The sequence below is a fragment of the Bos indicus genome, chromosome 22 (genome assembly GCF_029378745.1).
Source record: "Bos indicus isolate NIAB-ARS_2022 breed Sahiwal x Tharparkar chromosome 22, NIAB-ARS_B.indTharparkar_mat_pri_1.0, whole genome shotgun sequence".
NCBI lineage: Eukaryota > Metazoa > Chordata > Mammalia > Artiodactyla > Bovidae > Bos > Bos indicus.
This window is the reverse complement of record NC_091781.1, coordinates 6,165,757-6,178,849: the sequence shown is the minus strand read 5'-3', so window position 1 is coordinate 6,178,849 and position 13,093 is coordinate 6,165,757. Positions and strand designations below refer to the sequence as shown.

Below are 13,093 nucleotides of genomic sequence, written 5' to 3'. Positions count from 1 at the left end.
CAAGGCTGGCAGCTCTGGTGACATTAAGTTAAGAAAGCCATGCGTGAGGCTGATGCTTTGGTTACCGATGGATGGATGAGTGATGAGCTGGTGTTTGTTGATGTCTGATCTGTCAGGACGGGACCCTTCTGGCTCCCCTCCAAACCTACACCAAGCTTTGCAGGTCAGAACAGTCTAAGGTGATCGAGGCTAGTGTAGCCACTGCTTCTCCGGTCCTCCTTTAGCTAGATCTCATCTTGTTGAGCTGATGTCATTGGGGTTTGGTCTTTGCCTTTAGCTTTGGTTTCAGCTTCACTGAAAGAGAACAATACAATCTGCGGCCACTGACTTTCTTTGCATTAACCTACACTTTGATTTTGCAGAGCATATGCCATTGTTTGCACCATGAGGAATGGATCATAGCGTTTCCGCTTCCCTATGAAATTGGACTTGACCTACGGTTAATCTATTTTAGAACCTCGGAGTTGATGTGTTCAGGGAGTAGATCTCTGAAATTTGACGAGGGTCCTGTTTGCACCCATGTTACGAGGTGTGATGCCCCTGACTGTAGAAATGAAATGCCAGCAAGAAATGAAACGTGTGCCTTTTGTTCGCCCTGGTCTTTAAACACCATGCATGGTTCATATTGCGCTTCAGAAGAAGTGTTTAGGGACCTCCTGGTTGATCCAGTGACTTAAGGCTGCACTTCCAATGCAGGGGCGCTGGCTTGATACCTGGGGAACTAAGATCCTGCATGCCTCATGGAGCAGCCAAAGAATAAAATAAAGAAGCGTTCAGAAACCTGATTTGAAATACATGTAATTCGTGGTTCAGGCTGTTCCAAGGCTGGTGGCCGTCACTGACCACGCTTCATTCTTGTGTTGAGGTTGTGGGAACCTGCGGGTCTGAGTGAGCCGCTTAGAGACTTGGTGTCGCATACAGCTTTGTGACATCTTCTTAAATGTGCCCTTCATTAAAATCAGATATGAGAAGGGTTAAAACTTGTTCTTCCCAAGTCTGATGGGAGGTTCTCCTCAGGACCTCCCAATCTGAGGAATGTTTGGGCAGCAATAACCATGATACATCAGCGTGAGGCTGGCAGTCCTGCGTTGCTTGCAGAGTTCATTCAGTTCCTTTTGGAGCCTGATGATGCTAATAGAAAGTGAAGGTTGGCATCAGTTGTGTCTGTGAAGACTAAAGTTCTGTTTCACATCACATGGAAAAGGGAGAGAAAATGAATCACTAGGCATCTACTTAACATGTCGAGCACTGTGCTAGGATCATTTTACTTTCAGTGCTCCGTTTACCAGAAGGATGCTGAAGTCCATCCAGTGCCTGGTCACTGGCATGTCTTTAGCGCAGGGTGACTCAGGGGGCGCTACTGGCATTTTTGAGCAGGAAAGTTCTTGAGTGGGCTGTGGCCTGACTTGTGGGGCATGTGGCACCCCCGCCCCCTCCCACTCAGCACCAGCTGTTCTTCAGTCACTGTAACTGACAAATCCACCCACCGCCAGTCCTGGCGTCCCCTCCAGGTGGCCATCCTGTCTCTAGCGCTGGCAATAGGCTCTCAATAAACACTGTCAGATATTTTCCAGAGAGTAGGTATGTGCTGCCCATCTCTGGGTGCGTGCCTCTCTTGTAATAGCATAGGAGATGCGGGGAGTCAGCTTTGTGTTTATTGACTTTTAGCTGTACTGGGTTTTCGTTGCTGCACATGGGCTTTCTCTAGTTGCAGCGAGAGGGATACTCTCTAGCTGTGGTGTGCAGGCTTCTCATTGCAGTGGTTTCTCTTGTTGCAGAGCACGAGCTTGAGATGCTCAGGCTCAGTAGCTGTGGCTCAAAGGGTCTAGAGTGAGCGCTCAGTAGCTGTGGTGCTTGAGCTTAGCAGCTCCACAGCTTGTAGGATCTTAGTCCTGTCTGACAAGGGATTGAACCAGTGTCCCCTGAACTTGCAATTGGATTCTTAACCACTGAACCACCGGGGGGGGGGGGGGTGTCCACAATTTTGTGTCTTTTTTACCTGAGATTTGCATCATATTTTATGCTTGTGAAATAATTATTTATCCTATGCTATATAATTGGAATATAGTTCTTTTTGTTGATTAAAAATGAGTATATTCCAACTACTATATAGAAAATAGATAATCCCCAAGGACCTACTGTATAGCACAGGGAACCCTGTTCAGTGTTCTGTGGTGACCTATATGGGAAAAGAATCTGAAAAAGAATGGATATATGTGTAGATTCATAAGTGAATCATTCTGCAGTACACCTAAAACTACCACAATACTGTGAATCAGTTATAGTCCAAGACAAAATAAAAGTTAAAAAATGAGTGGATTCCATAGTTAATAGCTTCATTTTACTTACCTTTTCTCTTAAGCATTATGACATCCTCTGTAATAGTCAAGAACATATGATTTACATTCTGGTGTTATATTTTCTTCTTCTCTTTCAACACATCACTTTTTGAGACAAGTTTTTATGGTAGGAATTTACAGAAATGCTGACTACGACAAGTAGCTCGAAGTCAACTTCTCCCTAAATGTTAGCAGTTCTCCATAGAGTTGACTGTCAATGAGTATGTAAACATTTTATCTTTTTGAGGTTAAATTTAACCATTTTCTTGGCAAACTTAAACTGATAGCAGAGTTGTTATTTTTCCTGAATCTTCAGCTGTGTTGTCCTAATTGACTGAGATGATTCCTGCAGACTCTGTGTCATAAATGGATTCTTTTGCACCTCAGTGAAACGAAAGGGACCCTGGGGGTTCATTCATTCATTCAACAGATAGTTGCTTGGGATCCATCAGTGAATCACACAGATAGAATGATTCCTGCTTTCATGCTAGTACTGATGATTTTAAATTATGTGGTGCAGGAAGCTTTCCCAAGAAGGCAGCTCTTCAGCAAAGACCTGAAGAAGGAACGAATTCTTACTGAGCCCCTGTTATGCCTCAGGTACTGTTTGAGGCGCCAGAATGGCTAGCTATAACCTCTGTAATCAGCAGAAAATAACTTACATGGCCAGAGGATGAGCATGTAATATGTTTAATGTCACTATTTTAAAAAAATCTTTTTGAAGTAACAGCACCAATTTTGGTTAAGTAGGATTGCAATGGGCAAACTATGTGTTTTTAAGGCGATGACTACACTGATAGGAAATAGGAGATATTGTCTTCAAAAGAAAATAGAAAGAGAAGCCCAAGTATGGGATGGGTTTTGTGTCCAAGTTCAGCGGTCCTTGCAGAGGTATGGCTTCTCCCCGGGTGGTGGCATCATGATGGTCACAAGGATCCTCCTGGGGATGATGGTGACGAAGCAGGAGCAACTGCTTTAGAGTAAGGATGGCTTTTGTGGGAGCTGCTTGAAGAACAGTGAGAGTCCAGGGAGCAGGAGTTGGTCCCTGCCTCGAATGCTGACCTGTGACCTCGGGCGGGCTGCCTTTGCTCCTCCACACATCAGCTCGACTGCTTATTTGCTGGCCATGCAATTTATGCTCATCATCTTGTTTAGCAAGACAAGGTATAAAAACAGGAGGAGGATGCACTTCACAAGATCACCAGTCAAGTCCTTTTCTAGTTCTCAAATTCCTTTCTCCTTGATTTGTCCAAGGAAACACTGCTTGTCTGTAGCTTTTGAATTGAAGCCAGGCCACTATGGGGTTAACTGGTTTGTCACAGCGTTAGCTGTGGAGTAGGGCTGGCTCTTGAACTCCTGGTTTTTCTCCTCCTCTTGGCTCCCTACACACCTGGTGTTAAGGAAGTTGACGGCTCTCCTAGCATTTTAGGGGCAGAGTGGGTTGGCACTGGTTTTGCTGTGTGTGTGGTCTCACCCCCACAAATGCTAGCCCCAGATTTCACTTTTATTTCCTGAACTTCAAGGAGGACCACCAAGGAGTTAGGGATGGACAGGAGATGGAAGCAAAGCAAGGAATTAACCTTGCTCTGAGACAAAGCCAGGGGTGCCCATTGTCTCGGATAACCTTCCTGTGGTCCAAGGACCTTAAAGTTGATCACAAGACTTCTACTTTTAGTGTATTTATTTTTACCTCCCAAAGATCTGTAAAAGATACACCTGGATGGCCTGATGGTCCCCTTCGGGTCTAAAGTTCTAAAATTCTCTTGTGTGCAGAGCTGCAGAGGCCAAGTACCTTTGGGTAGATGGACCCGAATGGATTTTATCCCAGGCCTGCGGCATCCCAGGACAGATGTGCGCCAAGCATCCTCAGACTGCATCTTCATGCCACCGTAGTCTGGGTGGTGATGCCGTCTTGCACCGCACTTTTTTTTTCTTTTAATTAATTAATTTATTTTAGTTGGAGGCTAATTACTTTACAGTATTGTAGTGGTTTTTGCCATACATTGACATGAATCAGCCATGGGTGTACATGTGTTCCCCATCCCATCCCATCCCATCCCTTAGGGTCATCCCAGTGCTCCTGAGCACCCTGTCTCATGCATCAAACCTGGACTGCTGGTCTATTTTACATATGGTAATATACATGTTTCAATGCTATTCTTTCAAATCATCCCACCCTTGCCTCCTCCCACAGAGTCCAAAAGACTGTTCTTGACATCTGTGTCTCTTTTGCTGTCTCACATATAGGGTCATCATTACCATCTTTCTAAATCCCATATATATGCATTAGTATACTGTATTGGTGTTTTTCTTTCTGACTAACTTCACTCTGTATAATAGGCTCCGGTTTCATCCACCTCATTAGAACTGATTCAAATGTATTCTTTTTAATAGCTGAGTAATACTCCATTGTGTATATGTACCACAGCTTTCTTATCCATTCATCTGCTGATGGCATCTAGGTTACTTCCATGTCCTGGTTATTGTAAACAGCTGCACCACACTTTGATCCACTCCCATGGCTTAAGCGCTGGCTCCCGGACGGTGGAAGTGAGGCCTTCCGACTCTTACCTCTGGCTGTCTCCCTTTTCTGCAGATGATGACTCAGGTGGAGGGGCAGCAGAAGAACCTGGTGCACGCCATCGAGTCTCTCCCGGGGTCTGGTCCCCTCACTGCCTTGGACCAGGACCTACTGCTCCTGAAAGCTACCTCCGCTGCCACCCTCAGCTGCCTCGGGGAGTGCCTGAGCCTGCTCCAGCAGAGCCTGCACCACGCCGGCCAGTCCAGCCACAGGCCGGGGGCCTCGGGTAAGACGTCCCCGGCGGCAGCGCGCCCGGGTCTGCGAGTGCGCGTGGTCTGGTGTGCGCATGTGCCTGTCTGTCCGCTGTGCGCATGTGCCTGTCTGTCCGCTGTGACCTTCTTCCTTTAAATCGCTCCATCTCGCCTTTTATCCAAGTGCTTCTCCGTTTACCCCTTCTCCACCTCGCTTGGGCTGTCTATATTTTTTTCATTTTGCCCATTAGCAGTGTGCCATCCTGTCAACAATTTAACGTTTTCATGAATACTGTAGAACTCCTTTGAAACTTGCTAGCATTCAGTTCTCCGTTGCCTTCTGTTTGTGAATTTTGCACTCAGTGCTGTGTTTGCAAGATCCGTTGCTCTGCAGCGTCTGGTCTGCTCTTTCTAACTGTGCCTGTGGGGCGTATCCTCCACACCCTCCCATGATGAGCAGCCACCTTGCCTCCTGCTCTCTGCCCCGGGCCACCATGCCCTCCTCTTTCCTGTCTCCTCAGGGCCTGGTGTGAGATTTTCTCTGGGATACATAACAGAAGCATTTCTAGTTGTTTATCAAGAAGTTCAAGATAATAATAAACTCCCTGAAGATGCGCCAGTCCTTTTGAGGGGAGGTTTCATCGATAAGCAGATAAAAAGATATTCGGGAAGATTAAATTAAATGATAAAGGTGAAAATGGCTTGAGATGGGTCATGTCATAGAGAATTATAAAGTATTAGAAGAGATGCACTGAAGCCTCACTGAGTTTTGTTGCCCAGGATTCAGTTAATTAACGAAGAATGAGGCAATTCAGGTGATGGGAAGCCAAGCCAGGTTATGATGAATGGTCTATATTTCACATTTCCTCCAGGTCCCCACTGCTCTCCTCTGTCACCAAGGTTAAGGGGTGATGTTGGTTTCCCAGAGGCAGCTGTGGTGGGGGGGCGGGGGGTGAGTTTCTTCTGTAGTACCCGCCATCATTTACTAAGCTCTGATTCTATCAGTGTCTACCTTTTGCTACACGTTTTATGCAATCTTCACAAAGTGTGTATCATTATGCCCATCATGTGGGTGAGCTGAGGCTCAGAGCAGTTAAATGACCTGCCCGAAGCCACCCTGGTACCGCAAAGTCCAGGGGTGGGCTCTGCCCACTGTGGCAGGTGCCTGGGGTCCTTTGTTCAAACCAGAACGGACCACCCAGTAGACTCTGGATTCCCCAAACTGGAACTGGGGACACTGTCCTGCTCACATCTTCATTTTCTTAGGGCAGGTATTTGTAGTTTTTCTTTATTGTTTGGGAAATAGTTTGAGACTTCTAAAAAAGTTACAAGAATAGTATGAAAAATTCTCATCAATCTCCAAATTCTCCAAATGCTATTACGATGTTTGCCCCATATTCTCTGTATGTATAAGCCTATTATAATATTCTAGCCACTAAAGAGTAAGTTGCTGACAATATGTATCTTTACTTTCCTATACCTCAGTGTGAATTTCCTTAAAAAAAGGGGTACTCTTCTCTGTAATAACAGTACAATGGTCCAAATCGAGAAATTAACATAACTACAGTCCTCTTCCTAATTTGCAGACCTTACTAAATTTTTTAAAAATTGTATTTGTTTATATTTTTGCCTGCACTCAGTCTTCGTTGCTACATGTGGGTTTTTTCTAGTTGTGATGAGCAGGGGTTACTCTCCAGTTGTGGTGCCTGCGCTTCTCATTGCGGGGGCTTCTCTTGTTGTGGAGAACAGGCTCTATGGCACACGGGCTTCGGTAGTTGTAGCTCTTGAACTCTGTAGAGTGTGGGCTCAGTAGATGTGTTGCATGGACTTAGTTGCCCCGTGGCATTGTCACCTTCCCTGACCAAGGACTGAACCCATGTCCCCTGTATTGGCAGGCAGATTCTTAATCACTGAGCACCAGGGAAGTCCCGACTTTACAGAAGTTTCCCTTTGACTCTACCCGTGTCTTCTGTAACGAAAGAAAAAACATTCAGGTGCCAGATCTGGGCTTGGGAGAGGCGTGTGTGTCCAGGTGCAGAGTGAAGGCACTCCCTGTGCTTCTTCTCCTTGCTTTTTTCTTCTCTACTTGAAAATTGCGACTTTCCCTGGTCTGGTTTGAGCCTCAGTGACTGCTTTAGGCATTGGGCACACCTCAGCATTAGACTGGGTGCTTCTCAAAGTTCCTAGAACTCTTCTTGCACCAGAACCTGCATCTAGGCTCTGCGAACAAATGGGCTCATTCCAAGAAGGGGTGGCTAAGAAACTTGAACCATTTTCTTGTGCCTGAAATTCATGCCTTACTTTTTTCTTCAGGGTGACTTTCTAGTAAATTTCGAATTTTCGTTCCAGATTTTCATTCTTTCTCTGGGGTTTTTAAGGGCTGGAAGGACAAAGCTTGAGGTCGAATTTCAGATGTGGTGAGAGGTTGAAATGGGGACTGTCTGTGGGGGACGCGGGAGACCACGCAGTGTCCTGGACACTGTCCCACCCACCCTGCTGCCTCCTGGGGGGAGTGGTCGTCCTGTCCCTTCGGGGACCTGACTCCGTTGTCCATCCACCCTTCCTTTTAGCCATTTTTACCGGGGAACTTGGCTGAAGGTTGGAGAGTAGAGCATGAAGCATCATAAAGGTTATTCTGTTTCTTTGTCTTCCTAACCCCTTCCAAAGTTACATTCCATACAACACAGCCCTTTGCATTTTAAAACATTCTGCGCATGTCTTTTAAATCTGTGCCAGCACATTTAGGGGAAAAAAGGTGGAATTACATCCTCATCCAAAGCATCATAGTTGCCTGCAGTTAAAACAGAATTCCAGGATCTCAAGCTAATGGAATGGAAGAACCTGGCGACCCCAGGAGTGTCATCTCAAAATGCATTTTTTAAGAACCTCAGGGTTCTTTGGGTTGATAGGGACTGAAGCAGCCTGACTCCTGCTGATAAAAACTTAATGGTTATATCCAAGGAGTGCCAGACTGGGTTGATGGAAATAAAAATCTCATTAAAGCGAACCTCTATCAGGCTTTCCTCCAGAGCAGTGGTCCCCAGCCTTTTGGGCACCAGGAACCAGCTTTGTGAAAGACACTTTTTCCATGGACCGGAAGTTGGGGGATGGTTTCCGGATGATTCAAGCAAATTCATTTATTGCTCACTTTATTTCTAATCTAATGCCACGACTGATCTGACAGGAGGTACCAGTCTGTGGCCCAGAGGTTGGGGACCCCTGCTCTAGAGTTTCAAGGGGCAGGGGGTGAGGGGTGGGGCACAGATCGTGCGGCACAGCCGATATCTGTAGGCACTGTTCATGAAATCTCTTTGCTTTCTGATCCCTTCTGCACTGATTTTTTTTTTTTTCTTTCTGCCCCTCTTTGGAATCAAAACCAATCTGTGATCTCTCAGCATCTTCTGTAGCTTCTCGTTGCATCTTCTGGGGAACCTGGTGGCTCTAGAGCCTTTGTCTGCAGATGTTGCTCCCTGACCTCAATTTCATTTCAAACAGAGTGACTGGACCAAGGTGGAGAATTACTTGAGCTCTCCTCTGTGCCCACCTACACATTTCAGGCTCGGGTCCTGTCTCCGATGTTACCTCTGAGATAATTCAGGGCTGAAATGCTTCATCTAACTTCTGTTTATGGAGAGGTTTGTAGCTAAAATTTATAAAGGAACGTGGCTTCTTGGTCCAGGCTTATGTTCCCCAGTTCTCCTCTGTCCTGGTGACTGAATCTTCTCCAGCATTTTGATAGAGGCAGATGTGTGATGGGATGGGGCAGGTGGGCATCTGGTTTCCCGAGTCCAGATATGTGCCTCTGATTTTCCGTGATGTGACAAGTCAGGGCTGCACCAGAGCTGGAGATGGCTGGGCTGCTTGGGAGTCTGTGCTGGAGTGGGATTCCAGACCTTAAAGTGGTCTAGCGGGGCAGAGCAGTCTGCTGCCTGTGCTTCTGGGGAGTTCCTTATCTGATAAGGGAACATGATTCAAAGGTAGCACAGACACCTGTGATCAGACCAGCATGTTCCTGTGCACTGTGAGAGCTGGCTACCAGCCTATGGTGGGTGCAGGACATGCTGGGAGAGAACGCTGGGGTTAGAGCTGCTGGAGTGGGGTGGCAGAGGAATCCGCATGGATAATGCTCATGCCCTTGGACATGAATCAGGGCTAGAGACCAAGACACATGTAACTGAAGAGAGGGGAACCGGAGCAGAATTTAATATGCACTTCTTAACTTGCCCTTCCAGTAACTGTTTCATTCTCTTTTAAGATTTATAAGGATTGTCGGTTAATAAGCCAGTTGCATTGGTTCCTGCTATTTGGGGGTTTTGGCCAAAAGGGTCAAATAGATGAGACTTTTTCCTTTTGGCCACGCCACACAGCATGTGGGGTCCAGTTCCCTCATCAGGGCTTGAACTCAGGCCTCCTGTGTGGGAAGTGTGGAGTCTTAACCACTGGACCATCAGGAAAGTCCTGGTGAGACTGTTGTAGGGTCTTTTCTGCGCTTTTCCCACTTGTTGACTTCTTCCTTCTGTTCTGCTTCACTTTTTCCCAGAAACATCTTCAGATTCTCAACTTTTCATCCCTTTTCCCCACTCAGACCCCTTTTTTCCCTCTGCCCCTACAATGTCTATCTTTTCTCTTTCTCTATCTGTCCTTCTTTCCTGACACCCGATGCTTCTGGTGGCAGTGCATCCCATTTAAGTCACCTTCCCTTATTTTGTGATTAAAAGTCAAGATAAAAATGTGATGATCCCTTCAGTAAGCAGCATATTGGGAAATACTACCATTGCAGAATATTTCAGATGGGTAGTTTTATTTATTTATTTTTTTACAGTGGTCAAAACAGATTGATTGGCACTTCCTCCATAAAGACAGCCGTCAGATCCTACCATACCAGCTTTTCATCGTAAATACACCCTATGTTTTCCCCCACGCTTGTAAATGTCAGTCGTATTTGGGGAAAGCACTCTCAGATTGACTGCTCCCCGGAGGCAGGAGTTCACTGTGTTACAGGAACAGTGGGGGGCCTTCCAGTGCCTCCCCTGTCACTGGCCTCTGTCTGGGCAGAGGCATCACAGTGCTGGTGTGGGTACTGCAGCCTCCAGCGCTCCAGCAAGGGGTAAGCTGAGGCCAAGCGCAGAGTCAGACAGTCCCACAGTCAAAGCTTTAAGCCCGTGGTTAAATCTTCTGTAGCTTTCTTTCTGCTTATGGTTGGTTAAGAGAACCAGAAAGTCCCCCCTCCCTCTTTTTTCTTGGGTTTCTTGTGTCTACTAAGGCGTGTTGTGTGAGGAGCTGCAGGCATGCATCAAAACCTGGGGTAAGCACTGGTTTGCACATTGGTGAACACTTGACCCATTGCCTTGCTCCTCTCTCCCACTGGATCATCTCTGATGGTCTGCCACTCAGGAGCTTTAAGGTGGACTGGAAAGTGAAAGGTAATTGACATACACCCAGTAGGCTACGGTCAGCAGCCACGTGGTAATGTTAGATCCTGGTTTTCTTTGCATTTGTACTTGCTGGTATGTCTGTGATCATCTTTCTGTCATAGACCTTCTGAGTCACTTTCTGTAGGTTTTCTCACTTGTCCAACACATCTGTAGTAAAACACACCTTGAGCCTCTGTGCCACTAAGAAAAAGGTGCCAGTTAATCCATGACACATCGTTGAGCATAAGATGGACTCTGATTTCAGAGATGTTAAAATGTGAAAATTGGTGTGTCTTTGGATTAATGAAATCTGGTTTAGACTTGTGTTTTGTTTTATGACACAACCTTGAGAATTTATCTTTCAAACACATCATGCAGCCAGTTATTTTTTTTCCTTACACTGATGCTTGTTTTTCTGTTAGTCTCCATTACGCTTTTTGTTTCTGTGTTCCTATGCTGCTTTTCTTGTTTCCTCTCATTTTGCTACACAGGTTGTGTTTCCTTTTCTTTAGCGTTTTGGGGGAAAATATGTATATAAATTATAGTAGTGGTTACAGTGCAGTGTTCGTAAAGATTCATTGACTTGTATTATTGTAATTGTCAAAATCAAGAATGACACATTGTGTACAGTGGTGAAGACTCAGCATACTTTAATTTCCTTTTTTTCTCGGTAGACTTCCTGATTTTTGATTAAAATATAATGTGGGAGATAGTATCAATATTTTAATATTAATTTAATACTTAATAATGTGTAATAATGATTCAGATCAGATCGGTCGCTCAGTCATGTCCGATTCTTTGCGACCCCATGAATTGCAGCATGCCAGGCCTCCCTGTCCATTACCAACTCCCGGAGTTCACTCAGACTCATGTCCATCGAGTCAGTGATGCCATCCAGCCACCTCATCCTCTGTCGTTACCTTCTCCTCTTGCCCCCAATCCCTCCCAGCATCAGAGTCTTTTCCAATGAGTCAACTCTTCGCAGGAGGTGGCCAAAGTACTGGAGTTTCAGTTTTAGCATCATTCCTTCCAAAGAAATCCCGGGGCTGATCTCCTTCAGAATGGACTGGTTAGATCTCTGTGCAGTCCAGGGGACTCTCAAGAGTCTTCTCCAACACCACAGTTCAAAAGCATCAATTCTTTGGCGCTCAGCCTTCTTCACAGTCCAGCTCTCACATCCATACATGACCACAGGAAAAACCATAGCCTTGACTAGACGGACCTTTGTTGGCAAAGTAATGTCTCTGCTTTTGAACATGCTATCTAGGTTGGTCATAACTTTCCTTCCAAGGAGTAAGCGTCTTTTAATTTCATGGCTGCAGTCACCATCTGCAGTGATTTTGGAGCCCAAAAAAATAAAGTCTGACACTGTTTCCACTCTTTCCCCATCTATTTCCCACGAAGTGATGGGACCGGATGCCATGATCTTCGTTTTCTGAATGTTGAGCTTTAAGCCAACTTTTTCACTCTCCACTTTCACTTTCATCAAGAGGCTTTTGAGTTCCTCTTCACTTCTGCCATAAGGGTGGTGTCATCTGCATATCTGAGGTTATTGATATTTCTCCCGGCAATCTTGATTCCAGCTTGTGTTTCTTCCAGTCCAGCGTTTCTCATGATGTACTCTGCATATAAGTTAAATAAGCAGGGTGACAATATACAGCCTTGACGTACTCCTTTTCCTATTTGGAACCAGTCTGTTGTTCTATGTCCAGTTCTAACTGTTGCTTCCTGACAAATCTCTTTAAAAGAATTTTGACTTAATAGTCAGTGGTGTTTCATGTTTTCAAGAAGTATTTAAATTCAGTTCCAGGGCTAGGACAGGGTGTGGTGAGTGGAACAACTACTGTGAGCACAAATTTAACAGTACCAAAGTCATTGAGATAAATGATGTTTTAATGCAATATCTTTAAACCAAAATTAATGCAAAAAAATCCAGGATGAACAAAATATCAAAATCTTAAAGACAGGACTTGACTGGGAGAGGCAACTGAGTCCTTTAAGACATTTTTTTGTTTTGACACTAATTTTGATTTAAACAATATTGCATGAAGGTGACATTTATCTTGATGACTGAGTGTCTTGATGCCTGTTTAAATTTTAGCCAGAGGCAAGTGCCTTTTCCCTCCCGAGCCCCAGCCCTGCTTAGCCTTGCGTTCAGCTGGGTTCATCGCTCACTGCCGCTGCTTTCACACAGCTTCTCCGGTCTTGAGTTTTTTATCCTGGTGCTTTTCTTCATGTCTTGGGATATGTCCTCAAGTCATTTTTTCCCCGGAAAGTGGGATATTTTCTGAGTCCCCGCAGTGGTACTCAGAAGGCATAGAGGGTAGAGTTTGAGAGTCTGGGCTCTGGGCACAGGTGGCCAGGGTGTTCATCTGCCATTTACCCCTGACACTTACTGGCTCTGTGTGCCTGTTTGTTTATCTGTCAAGAGGTAGGTCCTAGGACTTACCTTATGGGTCGTCATTAGAATTAGATGAGTTAACACACAAAAATTCCACATGATAGGGACTTGCCTGGTGGTCCAGTGGTTAAGGCTCTGCTCCCAGTGTGGGGGCCCAGGTTTGATCC

At 45.5% G+C, this 13,093-nt stretch overlaps 1 protein-coding gene across 6 annotated transcripts in view; it reads left to right on the top strand.

Annotated features, from left to right (window-relative positions):
* OSBPL10 (oxysterol binding protein like 10) overlaps positions 1–13,093 on the top strand; it is a 360,812-nt gene that overhangs the window by 252,663 nt on the left and 95,056 nt on the right. For all 6 annotated transcript variants that reach the window (XM_070777074.1, XM_070777075.1, XM_070777078.1 and 3 more), the window contains one exon: positions 4,936–5,146. In XM_070777074.1, the coding sequence (XP_070633175.1) occupies positions 4,936–5,146 (211 nt within the window). The remainder of the gene's footprint in view (positions 1–4,935; positions 5,147–13,093) is intronic.